The 18,385-nt window shown below is 55.3% G+C and overlaps 1 protein-coding gene across 5 annotated transcripts in view; it reads left to right on the forward strand.

The window, feature by feature from the left end:
• FTCD (formimidoyltransferase cyclodeaminase) overlaps window positions 1-16,191 on the forward strand; it is a 17,804-nt gene extending 1,613 nt beyond the window's left edge. For 2 of the 5 annotated variants that reach the window (XM_034654204.1, XM_034654213.1), the window contains 13 exons: window positions 126-254; window positions 1,057-1,145; window positions 1,280-1,459; window positions 2,483-2,620; window positions 2,750-2,881; window positions 6,054-6,089; window positions 9,144-9,205; window positions 9,618-9,747; window positions 9,841-10,002; window positions 13,536-13,579; window positions 13,801-13,939; window positions 14,907-15,002; window positions 15,960-16,191. In XM_034654204.1, the coding sequence (XP_034510095.1) occupies window positions 126-254; window positions 1,057-1,145; window positions 1,280-1,459; window positions 2,483-2,620; window positions 2,750-2,881; window positions 6,054-6,089; window positions 9,144-9,205; window positions 9,618-9,747; window positions 9,841-10,002; window positions 13,536-13,579; window positions 13,801-13,939; window positions 14,907-15,002; window positions 15,960-16,046 (1,424 nt within the window). In that variant the 3' untranslated portion in view covers window positions 16,047-16,191. The remainder of the gene's footprint in view (window positions 1-125; window positions 255-1,056; window positions 1,146-1,279; window positions 1,460-2,482; window positions 2,621-2,749; window positions 2,882-6,053; window positions 6,090-9,143; window positions 9,206-9,617; window positions 9,748-9,840; window positions 10,003-13,535; window positions 13,580-13,800; window positions 13,940-14,906; window positions 15,003-15,959) is intronic. The other 3 variants (XM_034654217.1, XM_002919057.4, XM_034654210.1) reach the window with 3 other exon arrangements.
• The last annotated feature ends 2,194 nt before the right edge of the window (window positions 16,192-18,385 follow it).

Genomic DNA, 18,385 nt, shown 5'->3' on the forward strand with positions numbered 1-18,385 from the left:
GGGGAAGGGAGGGGGGAGGCGGGCTCTGAATGCTCAGCTTGGCAGCGTGGGGTCCACGAGCCCGCTGAGCCCACGCGCACGCCTGGGGCCCCCGGCCACCCTTGCCCAGCCCCCTCTTTCTGCAGGGGAGCACCCTCGGATGGGCGCCCTGGACGTGTGCCCCTTCATCCCTGTGAGGGGCGTCAGCATGGATGAGTGTGTGCTCTGCGCCCAGGCCTTCGGCCAGCGGCTGGCGGAGGAGCTCGGTGTGCCAGGTGAGTGCCCAGAAAGGGCCACCCTGGCAGGGGCGCCCCCTGCGGGTCCCCCCGCTGCACTGCAGCTCCCTCAGGTTCTCTGCACACGGAAGGGGGGCTGCGCGCCGGCTGCTGGGGGGGCAGGGGCTCCCACGCGCTGCCCCTCAGTGGACGCTGCTTGACTGCTCTGTAAAGTCAAGTCCGTGCTGCCTAATAGAATAATCTCGCTTGGGGAATTAACCAAATCAAGAAATTATTCACGTGAGACAAACGGAGACAAGCGGGAAGCAGCCCGCGCAGGGGTCTCCAGAACGCCGGGCGCGCGCGGGGCTCGGGCTCAGGCAGAGGGATGCGTGAGGGCAGGGCCCAAACCCACGCCCTGCGGGCACCCGCCCGTGTGCGCCAGGCTGTCACCGTTGTCGTGGCGACATTGGGAGTTTGTGGTGATTTTGTTTCCTTTTCTCTGTGTGTCTTAATTTGTGGTCGTATTCACTGTACAATGAAAATACACTTTAGAAAGAAAGGTGAGCATGCTTCCCTCCTGAGCGTCTGCTCCTATCTCGGGGACATCTGTGCGGGGGGAGCAGTGGGGGGGGCCTGCCCTGTCCCTGGGTGGGCAGAGGGGGGGTCCTGGCCCAAGCGGAGTGTCCATAGTGACCACCCACACCCATCCCACGAGGCAGAGGGAGATGGGAGCCGAGGGAAAGGCAAGTGGGTCCCCCAGGCTGAGGCTGGCAGAAGCGTCCTGCCTCGTTTCTCCTCCAGGAGTGGGGGTTCCGGGCTGCCCACTGGCGGGGACCCTGACCAGCCGGCTCCCTTGCAGTGTACCTCTATGGGGAGGCGGCCCAGACGGCCAGTCGCCGGACCCTGCCGGCCATCCGGGCTGGGGAGTACGAGGCCCTCCCTGAGAAGGTGCGTGTCTCCTCACCAGGGCGGGCGGGTGGAGGGGTGCACTCTGCAGGGGTGGGTGCCCTCCTCCTTCCCTGACCTTGGCGGGGCGTCCCTCCTGTGGGGGACACCACAGCCTAGGGTGAGTCTCCCCACAGCTCAAGCAGGCCGAGTGGGCGCCCGACTTCGGCCCCAGCTCCTTTGTCCCCAGCTGGGGGGCCACGGCCACGGGGGCACGGAAGTTCCTCATTGCGTTTAATATCAACCTGGTCAGCACCAAGGAGCAGGCCCACCGCATTGCCCTCAACATTCGGGAGCAGGGGCGTGGGAAGGACAAGGTGAGCAGCCTGCTGTCCCCATGGGCCGTGGCACTCTCCCCGCGGAATCCTGAGGGGCTCAGGGAGAGCCTCAGAGGTGGGGTGGCGCCGTGGTGTGGACCTGCTGACCAGCCCAGCCTTGGTGTCCATGACAAGTGGACGAGGCCGGTGGGGTTCCAGTGTTTGACATTGGGGGGCGCTCGCGTAAAACACGTTTCCGTGGCAGCAGGCAGGGGTATAGCCACTGCTAGATTCCATACATCTAGGGAAACAGCTGCTTCGGAGCCCCAGTGCCCCCAGGTAACTCCAGCCCCCCCCCACACCCCCAGGTGCCCCGGGGGCCCTGACCCACCATGTCTGCCACAGCAGCTGCCCCCTAGTTTGAGCACCGACCTTGCAGGGAGTGTGATTTGGACCCACAGACACAGAGGCACTTGGTGAAGGAGGTGAAGGGTGACATCTTGCCTACCTGTCGTCCCCCCAGCCCTAGAGACCTGGATGCCCCCAGACAGCTGAGGCCCCAGGAGCCTGGCACAGGCAGCAGTGTGTAGGCATGATCATACAAGCCAGGCAAACTCCAAATCCTTTGCGTTCCTGCTGAATTCAGAGCTCAGAGGTCCCTCCTCAGGTGGACTGAGCCACCCTAAGGAGTGAGGAGTGGAGAGCCAGCCTCTGGGGTGAGGGAGGGATAGCAGGGACCATGCACAGGAGTGTAGGGGTGGAGGGGGGTGGCCCCAGGCGAGACCCCAGCACATGGTATGGGCGGAATGCTGGCCTGAGCCTGGTGCCCTGGGCGGGGGCCTCAGTTTCCCTGTGGTAGGCGGGGCCCCCCCCAGCTGGCTCAGAGCTCTGGTGTGTGAAGAGGGCCGCCAACCCGCCGTCCAGGCAGCACCACGGATCCGCAGGCCATGGCACCTGTGGAGGGAGGGAGCCCTCCTGACAGCTTAGCTGGGGGGGGGGGCGTGGGGGGTGCAAGTGGCTTTCGGTGCAGGAGGCAAGAGAGGATGGGCAGGGCCTGAGCTGGGAAAGACTTTTCGTTTGCAGCCAGGACGCCTGAAAAAGGTTCAGGGCATTGGCTGGTACCTGGATGAGAAGAACCTGGCCCAAGTGTCCACAAACCTCTTGGACTTTGAGGTCACAGCACTGCATACAGTCTACGAGGAGACCTGCAGAGAAGCCCAGGTGAGCGGGGCGGGTGACCCCTGCCGGCTGGGGTGAAGTCCCTCAGGTGAGCGGGGCGGGTCCCCAGGACACCCTTCAGGGCGTCTCAAGTCCAGCTCCCCTGGACATGATGCCGCTGGACCTCTGCAGGAGCTGAGCCTGCCAGTGGTGGGGTCGCAGCTGGTGGGCTTGGTGCCGCTGAAGGCCCTCCTGGACGCTGCCGCCTTCTACTGCGAGAAGGAGAAGCTGTTCATCCTGGAGGAGGAGCACCGCGTCAGGCTGGTGGGCTGGGCTCCCAGCGAGGGGCCGGTGGGGAGACGGGCACGAGCTTGACGCTCTAGGAGCAGGCCTGGGGCACCCGGTCCGCCGGGCTGGGCCCCACTCCTCCTCCTCTTGCTGTCTGCGCTTGGATGACATCACACTCTGTCATACGGGGAACTGTGGGAGTTTCCCCTGTGCTCTGGGTGTTCAGTCTTGTATGAACCCCTTGGGGAGGAGGCACAGCACGTCCCCCGTCCCTTCTGGGGTCTGTGCTGGAGGCGCCCGGGGGTGGCGGAGGCGCGTGCGCTCCCGCGACAGCCCCGTGCCCGCTGTGGGATGCGGGTGTGTGGACCCATCCAGGAGCAGCGAAGGGTCGTGTAGAAGCTGAAGTGACCACTTTAGCCGGAATTCCGCACAGTGAGCGCACGAGTGGGTTTCTCTGCACGTGTTTGTCTCTGGCAGTTGGGTGTGTATCTCCTGATTCAGCAAATACATCTTGACCCTTTGTCCTGTTTGCAGGCCTGTGGGGTGTTGGGCGTCGTTCCCTCCAGTTTTAATGGAAGAGTCTATTTTTTAGGTATTCTGGTGATTACCTCTATAACTTAATATACTTACCCCTGTTTTTGATTTATTCATTTTAAAAGTTTACCCAAATTTTCAAATACATAATTTGATTTATTGATTTTTATCAGTACACTGACAGCCTGCTATGGAAGTGAGAAAATAAATCTACTTAGCATTTGCTCACATCTTTTCTTCCTTCTCTATTTCCTGATTTTTTTTTTTTTGAGTTACAGTAGTTTTTAGTGGGGGTGGGGGGTTCTTTTGATGATTAAATTTTTTCAATTTTTCTTTTGTAGTAAAATACACAATTGGAACCTTAACCATCTTTTAGGTATACAGTTGGCAATATTAAGTGCATCATAATGTTATGCAGCCATCATAACCCAGGATGGGTTTTTCTGTGTCTGCAAAAAATGCCATTAAGGTTCTGATAAGGACTACACTGATTCTGTGTGTTGTTTTGGGGAGTACGGCCATCTTAACAGAAGTATTCTAATCCATGAACATGGGCTTTCCGTTTATTTATATTTTCTTTAATTTATTTTTTCAAAGTTTTGTAGTTTTTATTGTACACACCTTTTACCTCCTTGGTTAAGTTAATTAAGTCCTAACTATTTTACTCTTTTTGTCACTGTTGTAAATGGAAATGTTTTTGCAATATCTTTTTCAGAGTGCTCATCGTTAGTGTATAGAAATGCACTGACTTTTGTGTGTTGACTTCGTATCCTGCTTCCTTGCTGAATTCATTTATTAGTCCTAGGTGGTTAAACTGTAAAGTTTAAATAACACACTTAAATTCTTTCACTCTTTATCAATGTCGACAGTGTCTGTCAACTCTTGGTGAAGACAGACAAGAATATTAGTGTGCACCTGTAAGCGGTCATCTCTGCTCTAGATTTAAATTGTTATACTGCTCTTTTCACATTGTCAAATTTATGGCATTTACCTTCTGTAAATGTTCCACATGTCTTAAATACCCACAGATATTTAACCTTAGCTCCATACGTAGGCGAGGTCATCTCTGTTTCTCCTTGTCTGTTTGTTGCCTGAATCTCACAGTCAAGCAGATTTTTTGAAGGAAGGCTCATGCTGCTTTACTCATATGGCATGTTTGGCCATGTCTTTCTGTGAATTTATTCTTTCAACATTGTTGGACAACCAAAATCCCGAGTCACTTGTTTTCACCTGAGAATATTGCAAACGTATCTTTTTTTTTTTTAAGATTTTATTTATTTATTTGACAGAGAGAGCATGTGTGGGCACAAGCAGGGGGAGCAGCAGAGGGAGAGGGAGAAGCAGACTCCCCATGGAGCAGGGAGCCTGATGCGGGGCTCGATCCCAGGACCTGGGATCATGACCCGAGCTGAAGGCAGACACTTAACCGACAGAGCCACCCAGGCGCTCCCGCAGACTATCTTTACCATCTTCTGGAATCAGACGTCCTGAGGGGAGGTCTAAGTCTGCCTGGCTATCTCCCAAATCTCCAGGCACCTGTTGTGCTCCCTGATCCCTGAAGAACTCCTCCTTTGTCCTGGAGGTTCAGTAACTTCTTCCCCTTGTGTTCATGTGGTTTTCTCCAACCTAGCTTCTAAGCTACTGACAGAGTTTATGGCCAGGTCTGTTCTCTTTCTAGCTGTTACAAAATTTTGTGTAATTGTTTTATGTTGATGTCACTCCCTACTCACAGCAAAGCTGTAGGAACGGTGCAAGGACCCCTCACGAGCTCCAGATTCTCCAGTTGTTTGCATTCACCCCATTTGCTGCGTCATTCCCTCTCTGTATCCATGCATAGTCGTATAGTCATATATATATATATGTGTGTGTGTGTGTGTGTGTGTGTGTGTGTGTGTATTTTTTTTTTTGGACCACTTCAGAGTAGGTTAAAGACATTGTACCATTTTACCTCGAATTTATTCCGGTTTTATTTCTTAAGAACAAGGACATTTCTCTTGCATAACCCTAGTACAATGATCAAAATCAGGAAATTCAACATTAATGCAGTTCTAGCATCTAATTTGCAGACCATAATCAAATTACACCAACGTCTCCGTAATCCCCATTATAGCTACTTATCCTCTCACCCAGGGTCCGAACCAGATGACCGTCCTTTACTGCCATGTCTTTTATTGCCTTTAATCGGGAGCAGCTCCTTGTGCTCTTGCCCTTCAGTGACCTTGACATAGTTCAAAAGTACAGGAAATTGTTTTGCACAGCATCTCCCGTACCGGGGTTGTGGGCTTCTGGTGGGATCAGGGTGGGCGGGATGTACCGTCCTCAGAGCGCGGGGTCAGGCGCCCCCGTCTGTTGCCTGGGGTCCTCGTGTCAAGGAGCAGCTCCTCGCTGCAGTGTTTCCGGTTTTCCCTTTTGTACTGAGCGCTGTGCGGGAGGTCCTGAAAGGGTGTGTAAATACCCGTTCCTCTTGAAATTCCAGCCATAAGTTTCAGCAGCCAGTAATGCTTTTCTAACTTTACCCTTTCTTTAAGAAAATGCTTTCATCTCTTCCCCCCTAAGGAAACAGAATTTATTCACAAAATTTAGCATGTGTACAAGTATGAACCAATGCATGTTTTTATCTATGTTACAAATATTTAAAAATGCCTTAACTAGTTTCAATGCATTGTCTTTACAGATACGTGTTTTTTTCCCAATTCTTTATTTAAATTCAGTAAGTTAACATATTAACATATTAAGTTAGTTAAATTCAATTTAGTTAACATATACTGTATTATTAGTTTCGGGGGTGGAATTTAGTGATTCATCAGATGTGTATAACATCCAGGGCTCCTTTCATTCCGTGCCGTCCTTAATGTCCGTCCCCCAGTTACCCCACCCCCCACCTCTCCCCTCCAGCAGCCCTCAGTTTCCTATGATTAAGTGTCTCTTATAGTTTGTCTCTCTATTTTCATCTTATTTTATTTCTCCTTCCCTTCCCCTATGTTCATCTGTTTTGTTTCTTAAATTCCATGAGTGAAATCATATGGTATTTGTCTTTCTCTGATTGACTTATTTCACTTAGCATAATCCCCTCTAGTTCCATCCATGTCATTGCAAATGGCAAGATTTCATCCTCTCTGATGTCTGGGTAATATTCCATTGTATATATGAACCACATCTTCTTTATCCATTCATCTGATGAAGGACAGCTGGACTCTTTCCACAGTTTGGCTGTTGTGGACATTGCTGCTGTGAACATTGGGGTGCAGGTGCCCCTTCAGATCACTCCATTTGTAGTTTTAGGGTAAATACCTAGTAGTGTGATTGCTGGGTCGTAGGGGAGCTCTATTTTCAACTTTTTGAGGCACCTCCCTACTGTTCTCCGGAGTGGCTGCTCTAGCTTGCATTCCCACCAACAGTGCACGAGGGTTCCCCTTTCTCCGCATCCTCACCAACATCGGTCATTTTTTGATTTATTAATTTTAGCCATTCTGACGGTGTGAGGTGGGATCTCAGTGTGGTTTGGATTTGCATTTTCCTGATTCTGAGTGATATTGAGCATTTTTTCATGTGTCTGTTGGCCATTTGTACGTCTTCTTTGGAGAAACGTCTGCTCATGTCTTCTGCCCATTTCTTGACTGGATTATTTGTTCTTTGGGTGTTGAGCTTGCTGAGTTCTTTATAGATTTTGGATACTAGCTCTTTATCTGATAGAACATTTGCAAATATCTTCTCCCATTCTGTCGGCTGTCTTTTGCTTTTGTCAACTGTTTCCTTTGCTGTGCAGAAGCTTTTTATCTTGATGCAGTCCCAGTAGTTCATTTTTGCTTTTGTTTCCCTTGCCTTTGGAGATGTGTCTAGCCAGAAGTTGCTGTGGCCGACGTCACAGAAGTTGCTGCCTGTGTTCTCCTCTAGGATTTTGATGGTTTCCTTTCTCACATTTAGGTCTTTCATCCATTTTGAGTTTATCTTTTGCATGGTGTCAGAGAATGGTCCAGTTTGTATGGTGTCAGAGAATGGTCCAGTTTGTATGGTGTCGGAGAATGGTCCAGTTTCATTCTGCTGCATGTGGCTGTCCAGTTTTCCCAGCACCATTTATTGAAGAGACTGTCTTTTCCATTGGATAGTCTTTCCTGCTTTGTTGAAGATCAGTTGACCATAGAGTTGAAGGTCCGTTTCTGGGCTCTCTATTCTGTTCCATTGATCTATGTCTGTTTTTGTGCCAGTACCATACATACTGAGAAAAAGAAAAAAAAGAAAATGCTTTCATCTCTCCCACACTTATTTATTCCTTATTAATGTGTTTGATGTTCTCCTGTATTTCTTAACATGTTGTTTTATATTCTTTATCTGAAGGTTCTGATATCTGCAGGCTTTGAAGGTCTGATTTTGCAAGTTGCTGCGTCTGTTGACTTTCTCATGGTGACTTGCTTCTTCGTGTGTTTTGTGATTTTTGATTGTGTGCGCATACTCTTTGCAACTTTATCCGTGGTAGTTCTTGGACACCTGGGTTTAAAGTTTGGATTTGCTTCTGTTAGGTCTCAGGTATGTGATCACAAAGGGCCCCCCAGGGTCAGTCTTTTGCTTGGAGCTTTGGAACTACACAGAGAGTTCTATGTGGACCGTGGCCCATATCCCCTCAGCGTGGTTTGTGGTTAGAATTCCCAGGAATGGTTTTTCCTGCTTTACCAAAGGGAAGGCAGAGACTGAGAAGTATCCCAATTATATCCTTCAGTGTTTTTTGTTTTTGTTTTAAATCCTAGTTCATCCTTGGAGAGGTCACCTTTCGGGGCCTCCATTCTGACCCTCACTTTTCAGGACTTGAGACCTCCCTGCCGTGAGGGGCTGCCAGAGGCTCTCAGATGTCCCAGGGTGGACCCAGCGTTAGGGTGAGCAGGCCTATCTGGTTCCCTGTCTGGTCATTTCTGGCCCTGAATGAGCGCCTTTACTTTCTGCCAGCTTAGCCAGGCACTTAAACTCATGTTTAAATTTCTGTTTGTCTTTCTGAGGTCTTCTGTGCCAGGAAGTCTTTGCTTTATTGCTTGCTGAAGGCTCTCAGGAGGCACTGTTACCCATCTCCATGTCCTCGGGGAGACCTCCTGGCTGCCCTCGCCCCCGGGACTCTGCGGGCTGGTTTCTGTCAAGGAGCCCATGTCACTTTCCATTTCTGTAGAAAATGTCAGCCTTCTGGGCTCAGAATGCGCCAGACTGCGCCACTGGCATTAGCACCATAAAGTGTTTTGAATATTTTTTTTGGTGGAAAGAATTCTAATCTTAAATGGAGATTGTGCCAACTTTATTTTGAGTTTAGGTAAAATCCGTTTTGCCTCATAGAACAAATCTTATGTTTAGGTCAATCAGGCAGCTCCCGGGCTTTAAAAGTTGTGAGTACTGACTCCTGAAGAATCAGGAATCTTGTCCAAAGTGGTAGTTTTGTGGGTTCCTTTCAGTGATGGGCTCACGTGTGTGGTGTTGTCTGTGGGACGCATGTGGCTTAGAACGAGGGCCCCTCCTCTCTCTGGGTCAGTTTCTCTGTAGGAGAAGATGGTGGGTGGATGTGACAGGGAGTCTGTGGGGGGTCTGCTCTGGGCTGGGGGCTTTCCCGGAAGCCAGCGGTCACAAGCTCGTGGTGGGTGGACATGCGGCCAGCTATGCTTGGCTCCCCATATAGAGGTGGGTCAGAGCAGGGATGCCACCATGAGCTCATGTGGGACCCCACCATTCGGTGGCTTGCCTTGTGTGTGGGGGGCCCAGGTGGCTCATCATCACCAGCCCCTTCTTCTAGGTGGTGAACCGGCTGGGCCTGGACTCTCTGTCCCCTTTTAACCCTAAGGAGCGGATCATCGAGTGAGCACCTCCCCTGCCCCTACAGAAACCTGCCTTGATTCTTCTAGAGCCTTCTGTGTGGTCATTTATTCATCAGTAAACACCAGGGTGTCTGTGCCAGCCATGAGGCTGGGGGCTAGTTGGGGGGATATAGTGAGACCCTAACAAGGTCCCACCATATGGTCGTGGGGGCTTCTGTGTGGTCATGGCCACTCAGCACACTAGGACTGTGTCCCCTACCCTATATTGGGAGGGGGTGTATGGGGAGAGGCCTGGGGTCAGGGATCAAGGTCTGAGCCAGCCCTGCCCTCACAGCCTGGCGGTAGTGACTCTGGACCCTGCCCTCCATTCTCTATCCCCCCCAAAAGCCCCATCCCCTGTTCCTGGACCCCTCCCCCTCCCGGAGCCTCGCTGAGCCAACCCCTCCCCATAGGTACCTGGTCCCCAATGGTGGGCCCCAGCAGAGCCTGGTGGACAAGCCCCTGTGTGCCTTTGTCCGTGAGGTGGGCGCCCGCTCTCCGGCCCCGGGGGGCGGCTCCGTGGCAGCAGCCAGTGCAGCCATGGTGAGTGCGAGGCGAGAGGCAAGGGGTGAGGACAGGGCCAAGGGCGCCTGGCCTGGGGTCCCGAGTCACATGCACAGCACATCTCTTGCCCAGGGCGCCGCACTGGCCTCCATGGTTGGCCTGATGACCTACGGGCGGCGCCAGTTCGAGCATCTGGACGCAACCATGCGGCGCCTGATCCCACCCTTCCACGCGGCCTCAGCCGCGCTGACTCAGCTGGTGGACGCTGATGCCCGGGCCTTCCAGGCCTACCTGGTGAGTGCTCGGCGGGACCACCCCAGCCTGTGGAAGCCCTGAGTGGGGTCAGTGACAGAGGGGGGCGTCCTACGGAGAGAGCGCTCCCCCAGGGTCACAGAGAACTTGCAGAGAGGGTGGGGGCTGTTGGAAGCACAGGTGTCTGGAGAACAGGGGAGGCGGGAGGGAGGGGAGGGTGGTCTGGCTGCTATTGGCCCCCCTCCCCTGACTGTGCAAGGCTGAGTTCAGCGGTTCTGAGCGTTTGGCCCAGGCGTGACCTGGCGCTCACATCCATGGCAGCGGCAGGGTGGGGTGGGACGGAGAGAGGGTCCGCCCAGGCTCAGCGCCCCTGCCCCAGCTACCCTCTGAGTCCCACAGCTGAGTCAGCGCCCAGACCTACAGATGCTGGTGGAAGGCGAGGTCCCCAAAGAAGAGCTCACATCCCAGGACGGGTGGGCAGCAGAAACCCTAACAGAAGAGCCAGTGATGGATGGTCTCAGAGGCTGGGGAAGACGTTCCAGCCACAAGACAAAGAGAGGACCATGGGGAGAGCCGGGAACTCTTCCACATGCCGTGGCAGGCTGGTCAGGTTGGGATCTGCTCACCCTCCCAAGAGGGAGTCTGTGTCAGGTGGTGGACGACAGAGAAGGGGTGTAGCTCAGAACCCGGAGCAGGGGTCGGAGCACTCGCAGGAAGACCCGAGACGTGAGTCCAGGACCAAGCCCCGCTGTGCGTCTGTGTCTCAGAGCAGTTCATGGGGGAAGGACCTGGGAGACACGTGAGCTCACAGCCACCAGCCGCCCCACAGGCTTCAGGACAGAGCCGTCTCGAGGGCCAGACTGCGCTGAAAGGAAGTCAGGGCACAGATGACCACCGGTGACCTCCAGGGCACACCGTGCACGCCCCGAGTGAAGGCTGTATCCAGATGGGAAGAACCAGAGTCTCACCTAAATAAGTTACCATCTGGAACTAAAGTTCATGTCCTCTGGGAGGGAGGTATAGACCTTGGTCACCTTTTTCCATGTGTGCTTTTAGACTTAAATTTCATTTATTTGCTATTTAAAGTAGGTAAAACCTTCAGGTGGTTCAGAATTCACAAAGCCAGGAGGATTGAGGATGAGAAGTCCCTGTGCCCTACCCCCCGCCGCACCCCTGCACGCCCCGAACAGGCACAATTTTAGGGCATGCATCCGAAGATGTTTATTTATATGGGTGTAGATCCAATTTTTTTTTCTCTCCTCATTTCTTACACAAATGGCATCATATATGTTCTTAGTTTGCCTCTTGGGCTCGTCACTTGAGTTCTATTAGAGATCTTTCTATATTGGTGCATGGAGACCTCACGCCCCCAGATGCCAGGACAGATCTGCCCCGACTTACGGTGGAGTTGCGACCGATAAACCCATCATCAACTGAAAACACCGTATCTAGTACAGCCAGCCTTCGGCACATCGCAGCCCAGCCTGGCCGGCCTTCAGCTGCCGAGAACACCTCTTTCGCCTCCAGCTGGGTGTGGACTCGCACACGGCCTGTCTTATGAGAGAGGATTGAATAGCTCTGTAACTGACCGAACACTGTACCCAGAGTGACCGACGGAACAGCTGTGTGCCCGCGGGGCTGCCCAGCCTCAGCACAGGATGGCATATCGCTAGCCGGGGCGAAGACCCACATCCCAATTCCAAGCACGGTTCTGGACGCGTGTTGCTTTTGCACCACCACGAAGTCAAAAAATCTGAATCCGTGTAAGTGGGGACTGATTGTGTAGACGTCTTGGTCACAGCACTTTGGCCAGCCCCACTGGAGGACGTAGGCCCCTTTGCACCTGGGATGTTGCTGGTGTCGGGCGTCCGTCACCGGGCATGCAGTGGGCAGCCTGTGGGAGTGATTTGTAGAAGGACTTGCTGCCCAAGGTGGGTGCAGCCAAGGGGCCCTTGGGAGGCTGCGTGGATGTGGCTCCGTGGTGCGAATCTGAGGGCTCCTTCCCGGGTCTCCACGCCATGGATGTGGCAGTCACACCGTGGTCTGTGTCTCCATGCTGCCTTGGCGGGTGCCTCTCACTGTGCGTGGCAAGGAGCGTTTCTCGCACTTCGCACAGCGGTGCCGTGTGCCTTCCAGAAGCGCGAGGCTCCCCTCCCTCTCAGACCTCCCTTACTGCTGGCTACCCTCAGGCCGTGGGCCGGCTGCTTCCCGCGGTGGTGGTCGTGCTGGTTCCTGACCCAGCGGCTTTGAGTGTTCTGTCTCTGAACCCAGAGTCTCCCAGCTCTTCCCACGGTGGTCGTGTCGGTTTACGGGGTTGCCCCGCGTGAGCTTACTGAGCTGCTCCCGCGCCACTTCCCAGACTCCCCTGCTCTGATGACCTTCACACATGGAGAGGCGTTTAGGGGGAAACATCAGGTTCAAGTATAAATGCAGAACATTTAAGGCTAACCGCCAGAGATTAGAAGTAAGGCGACTGAGTAGAAAACAACTGGAGGGAAGGAGAAAAACAAAAATCGAATCAGAAGGCAGGGGAGGAAAGAAAGACGACGGGCAAAGGTGTCTGCTTCAGAGCCTAAAATGCAACTCGGAGACGCGCAGTCGAAAGTCATGCACAAGGGGAACGCAGTGCTTTACGCTCCCTCCCTGGGGGCGACAAGAAGAGGGAGATCTGAAAAAGGAAGCATCCTCATCTTGCGCCGAACGCAGAAGTGATTTCCAGATGGGGGAAAAGCAAAGCTCGCCATCACCTGCCTCCAGGTGGGTGGGCATCCGCCGCTGGACACAGCCGTGGCTGTGGGAAGGACAGGCCTGACTGAAACCAGCCCGGTTCCCCCGGGAGTTCCCCACCCCGAGCACCCGGGCTCACGGGGACAGGACTAATGCCCCGCATGTATGAGGACCACTGTGGGGCCGCACGCGGGAGACTGGAGGGAGGCGTGCATTGCCCCAGAGGCCCAGGCAGCCCCTGGGAGACTCGGGATGGTTTTGCCCACCAGCTGGAGCTGTGGGGGTGCTGGCCTGGTGGGTTCCGGGCAGGGTCAGGGCTCCCTTGCTCTAAGGCACGCTGACAGAGGCGTCGACTTTTGGACAGAGATTTAGTCAAATGCAGAATGGACACATTCCCCACCCGGCCAGGCCCTTGGCCCTTGCAGGCGAGCAGGGCAGGACCTCGTGCGTGAGGGAGAGGCCTGGGCAGACACAGGTGTGCGGACGGGGGCTGACCAGTGCAGCGGCCAGTGTGACCACTCGCGAAAGGAGGGCCTGAGCTGGTTCAGGCAGGAGGGGGTGGAGGACACACACCTGAGCCCGAGACCCAGCGGTGTGTCGTGTGTCACAAGCAGTGACTGGAGCCCATGCTGTGTGAGGGGAGCCCCGGTCCCTGAGGGCGTCCCCCCAGTCCCCTGGAGCCTGGTGTGGAAACCTTGGCCCCTGGCAGAAGGGCTGCTCGAAGGTGCGTCCGCGCCCTGCAGAAACGCTGACCCCAGGGGTGGGGTGTGGACACTGCCCAGACTCTCCCTGTGGCCCCGGGGTATGGCCACTGCTCACCCCACGGGTTCTGGGGTCTCTCCTGGCAGGAAGCAACAAAGCTGCCCAAGAACACACCTGAGGAAGGGGACAGGTGAGAGCCGCAGGGGCTGGGGGGGGCGCCACCCCAGACCGGGGACACCCAGGGCCTTGACCTTGGAGCCATTTAACCCACCCTATGGGGGGTGTTTGTGATGGAAGAATGACGTCCTTGTTGACTCCCCCCGGGTTCTGTCTGCTAGGGTGGAGCTGGGGGGGAAGTCCAGGTGGCCCCTGGGTGTCCTGGGCTCTGACCATCGACCCCCTTGGATTCAGGCGTGCGGCGGCCCTGCAGGAGGGGCTGCAGCAGGCGGTGGCCGTGCCTCTGGCGCTAGCAGAGACGGTGGCCTCACTGTGGCCGGCCCTGCAGGAGCTGGCACAGTGTGCAAACCTGGCCTGCCGGTCGGACCTGCAGGTATGGGGCGGCGGTGGGGTCCCTTGGCTCCTGCTGCAGGGGGAGCAGCGTGGAGGGTCGTGGGACAAGAGCGCTTCACAGGGGGTCCTGGCCAGTCTCAGCCAGCAGAGCCCATTTGTTTATCCCGTTTTAAGAGTGGGAAGTAAGGGTTTCATTTAAGCTTGTGCTGCAGGGGGCAGAAATGCAGCTGTATCTTGAGTCCACCCCTAACCCCGGTCCCCAGACCTTCCTGGCCACCCCATAGCCTCCCGCTCCCTTGTTCTGTCCTCTTCCCTCCTTCTCGTGGCCCCGTGCCCTTCGGAAAACCCCTAAACCAGCTCACAGATGTGCACACTTCACGCTGCCCTCAGCCCGAGTGTGGAGGGCTCTGGGTCGGGGACCGGAGTGGGCACGGAGCTCTCTCAGCCCATCCTGAGCACCGCAGCCTAGGCCTTGACAAGAATGACACTGTTTTCAGTGCCTGGTCCTGCGGCTCCAGACAATCGTCCCCTCCCTCCCTGGGAGGCAGCTGTGAGCCGTTGGGGCACAAGTCACTCCTGCCACTTGGGCTCGTCCCCGGGCCTGCGCTCCCACCTGCTCTCCCCACCCACGGCCCGCATGTGGGAAGCCAGGAGGTGACCCGGGAGCATCGGCAGTAGGCCTGGCCTGAAGCTGGCACGCCCGGAGGCCTCACCTCACTCAGGGCCTCATCTTCTGTGCTCAGAGGTGGAGGGAATCAGGCTGTGGTTGTCGTCTCTGTCTCTGGAGGGGCCAGGCTGGAGCCCGCCCTTCTGCATGTCCACTGCCGGGCCTCTGCAGGCAGGCTGGCCCTGGGCCTCCTGGGGACCCCCGGGGCGCTCAGTGCGCCATCAGTACCGATGAGATGTGAGGGCCCCCAGCCGCGGCCCTGGGTGGTGGAGTGGGCAGGGTGAGCCCGCCATCTGCCCGGGTCACGGACGGCCAGCTCTGCTCCTGGCGCCTGTTGCAGGTGGCGGCCAAGGCCCTGGAGACGGGCACGTTTGGTGCGTATTTCAACGTGCTCATCAATCTGAAAGACGTCGCGGACGACGCGTTTAAGGACCAGGTGAGCAGGAGGGTCCCGGGGCAGGCCCCGCAGCGGGACCTGGAGGTTACCCTCGGGGCCGTGGCTCCGCAATGCGGGTCTGGGGGAGTGTCCATCTGCTGAGATGGCCCTCCGGCCTCCGCGGTGGCCGGTGTCCTCTCTGCGGGCCCTGAAGGCAGGGGGCTGGGCGTCATCCATACCTCCACCTGCCCTCCTGTGGGGCTCTGGCTGGGGGCTGGGGAGCTGCTGGGATGGGAGCCGCCATGCTCAGCGCGGGGCCTCAAAGAACAGTCGCCAACCTACGAAATGGTCTTAGCTTCAGCGTTTGCTGTAATTTCGTTGTACTGCCATCGATGTAAATTTGAAAAGCATACGGTTCATCGTTTCAAAGTGTAGATCTCAGGGCATTGTGCGCAGTCACGATGTTGTGTGACCGTCACCTCTGTCACGTTCCAGAACAACGATTTTCTTGCTCCAAAGGCAGCCCCCCACCCATTAGAAAACCCCGTTCCCCCACCCCCAGCCCCAGATACCACCCCATCTGTCTCTGTAGTTTTGTGATAATCTAAAAACGAACTCGCAGCTCAGAACGAAGGCCTTTTCAGGGGCTGAGCTTGGCTCTTGAGGGAAGTCACTGTCCACCATGTGACCACGTGGATGTTGACTTAGAGGATGGGCTGCATGAACCCCCTCTGGGCTCGGGGACACAGCCCTGCCCTCTGCAGTTGTGGCTAACGTGGGAAGACCAGGAAGGTGGGGGGCCTGCCCTGGCCCACATCTCAGGACAGACAGAGGGACCCTCCCGTTCTCGCTGAGAGGCCTGCGAGGAGTTGGGGGTCCCCAGGTCGAGGGCTTGGGATCACCCCACAGAGGACAGGCCAGGAAGCATGACCGGAGGGCACAGGGAGGTGGCAGGGGTCCTGGGCTGGTGGGGATGGGCTTCAGGTGCAGACTGACGCCTGGACCTATGTCTGTCAGACCCGCCAGCGTATCTCCAGCCTCCTGCAGGAAGCCAAGACCCAGGCAGCGCTGGTGCTGGAGCGCCTGGAGGCCCGGCAGGAGTGACAGCGCGTGGAGAGACTGCGTGGACTCTGCAGCCCTCGGTGCCCCTCCCCCTTCCCGGCAGCCTCCAGACGGGGTCCCCGTGGGCCCAGAGTGGGCGGCGGGGGGCGGGTCAGGGGCAGCTTTTAGTAAAATCACAACCCACCAGTGCCTGTGTAGTGTGTTTGGGGCTGGAAGAAGGGACGGGCCGAGCTAAGTGGACAGGGACGGGGGACCCGAGATGAGTGAGCATGGGGAGAGGTGGTCAGAGAAAATGGGGGCACAGTGTGAGGTGACGTGCTGGCTCTGGGGCTCCACAGACGCATGTGAGATGCCACTGCAGCCTGAGCTGGGCCCCAGGTCACCGGGAGCAGCCGGGGCTCAGGGCAGGGCACCTGCGGCTTGGTGGCCCTGGGCTCATGCATGGGACAGAAGCCTCCTGCCAGATGGCAGGTCTCCCCTGTCATGTCTCAGGAAGGAGGTGAGGCTGGTACTTCCTGAAGTGGCGGGAAAGCTGTGGCCCCTGATGCCGTGGGGGGGTAGGGCAGGCAGGTGAAGATGAGGAGGAAGAGGGTGCCAGGAATTCGTGGGGAGGTGACGAGTTCCCCTGACCTGGCTGGGAGGTGACAAAGCATCAGACCTGGGGGGCCCAGAAGGGATGGACAGTGGAAGCTTTCACCGTGGAAGCTCAGGGGGCCGAGGCCCAGCGAGGGGGGTCCCAGCAGGACAGCTCCCCCATCTCCCAGCCCACAGCCCCTCTGCCTTCTACGCACCCCCCACAGGGCCTGGTGGCGAGGGACAGGGAGGGGGTGTGGTGGAGAGCCCCCCGGCAGACAGCCCCAGCTTCAGATGCTGCCAAGCCAGGTGTGACCGCGGTGGCTGAGGAACGGCCGTGGGGTCCTGCGTGGGAGCTCCAGGTGGAGGAGGACAGCAGAACCGCGGTGGGCACGAGGCTGCTGTGGTCTGGCCCGGGTGGGGGCCCTGGAGGGGCTGTGCACAGGCGGCAGTGTTCTCCAAGGGGACGCCATCCTGGGGGCTCCGAGCCTTGAGTGAGTGCAGGAGGGCCGTGCCACCACCAGCCACAGGCTGAGGTGTTCCCAGTTCATCTTCCAAAATAGGCAACACATTAGACGCCCCCAAGCCAGAGTGACGCAGATTCCACGGGGAAGCCTCGCCACCCGTCCCTGCCAGGCCCCCTTCGCACCCTCCTCAGGACATCACTGCCTTCTGTTTCATACCCACTCCGTGCTTAGGTAAGCGAACACAGACACGTGGGATGTACGTCCCCGATTCTTCCTGCACCGCGTACAGAGAGCGGGTTACCTGCCGGGTTTCGGTTCTACTTTCAGCAAGAGCCACTTTCTTATCGGTGTTTAGAGAGACTCCTACTCAAATGGCTTTCATTCACTCCTCCTTCCCCCGTATTTTCCTAAGCATTTCACTGTGAAATGTAAGAAACATCCAGAAACCATGACCAACAGCTCGACCATTTGAGATCATGTCCTGGGTGACTCTTTCCCGTCACACAAATCCCCTGACTTCCTCGATCCTGGTCTATGGTGATGGGACCCCTGTTTTCCTGTTGGTCCATCTGGCAGAAGCAAGCATGGCGGATGGCTGACCTCAGAGCCCATTTGGTCCAGTGCGTCATTCAAAGCCCTTGTTTCTTCGTTGATCTTCTGCTTTGATGATGTGTCCGTTGCAGTGAGGGGGGGTTAAGTCCCCTACTACTATTGTATTATTATCAATGTGCTCATTTAATTTTGTTATTAATAGGTTTATATAATTGGCTGCTCTCATGTTAGGGGCATAAATATTTATAATTGTTAGATCTTCTTGTTGGACAGACCCTTTAATTACGATACAATGTCCTTCCTCATCTCCTATTACAGTTTTGGTTTAAAATCTAATTTGTCTGATATAAGGATTGCTACCCCAGCTTTCTTTTGATGTCCATTAGCACGATAAATGGTTTTCCACCCTCTTGATTAAAATTTGGAGGTATCTTTAGGTCTAAAATGAGTCTCTTGCAGATAGCATATGGATGGCTCTTGCTTTTTTTTTTTTTTTAATCCAATCTGATACCCTGTGTCTTTTTATTGGGGCATTTAGCTCACTTATATTCAGAATAACTATTGAAAGATATGAATTTAGTGCCATTGTATTGCCTGTAAAGTCACTGTTTCTGTAGATTTTCTCTGTTTCTTTCTGGTCTTTGTTCCTTTTGGTCTCTCTCTTTGCTCAAACGATCTCCTTTAATATTTCTTGCAGGGCTGGCTTAGTGATCCTAAATTCTTTTAGTTTCTGTTTGTCCTGAAAGCTCTTTATCTCTCCTATTTTGAATGACATCCTAGTTGGATAAA

This window comes from Ailuropoda melanoleuca, chromosome 1 (assembly GCF_002007445.2).
Source record: "Ailuropoda melanoleuca isolate Jingjing chromosome 1, ASM200744v2, whole genome shotgun sequence".
NCBI classification, from domain to species: Eukaryota; Metazoa; Chordata; class Mammalia; order Carnivora; family Ursidae; genus Ailuropoda; species Ailuropoda melanoleuca.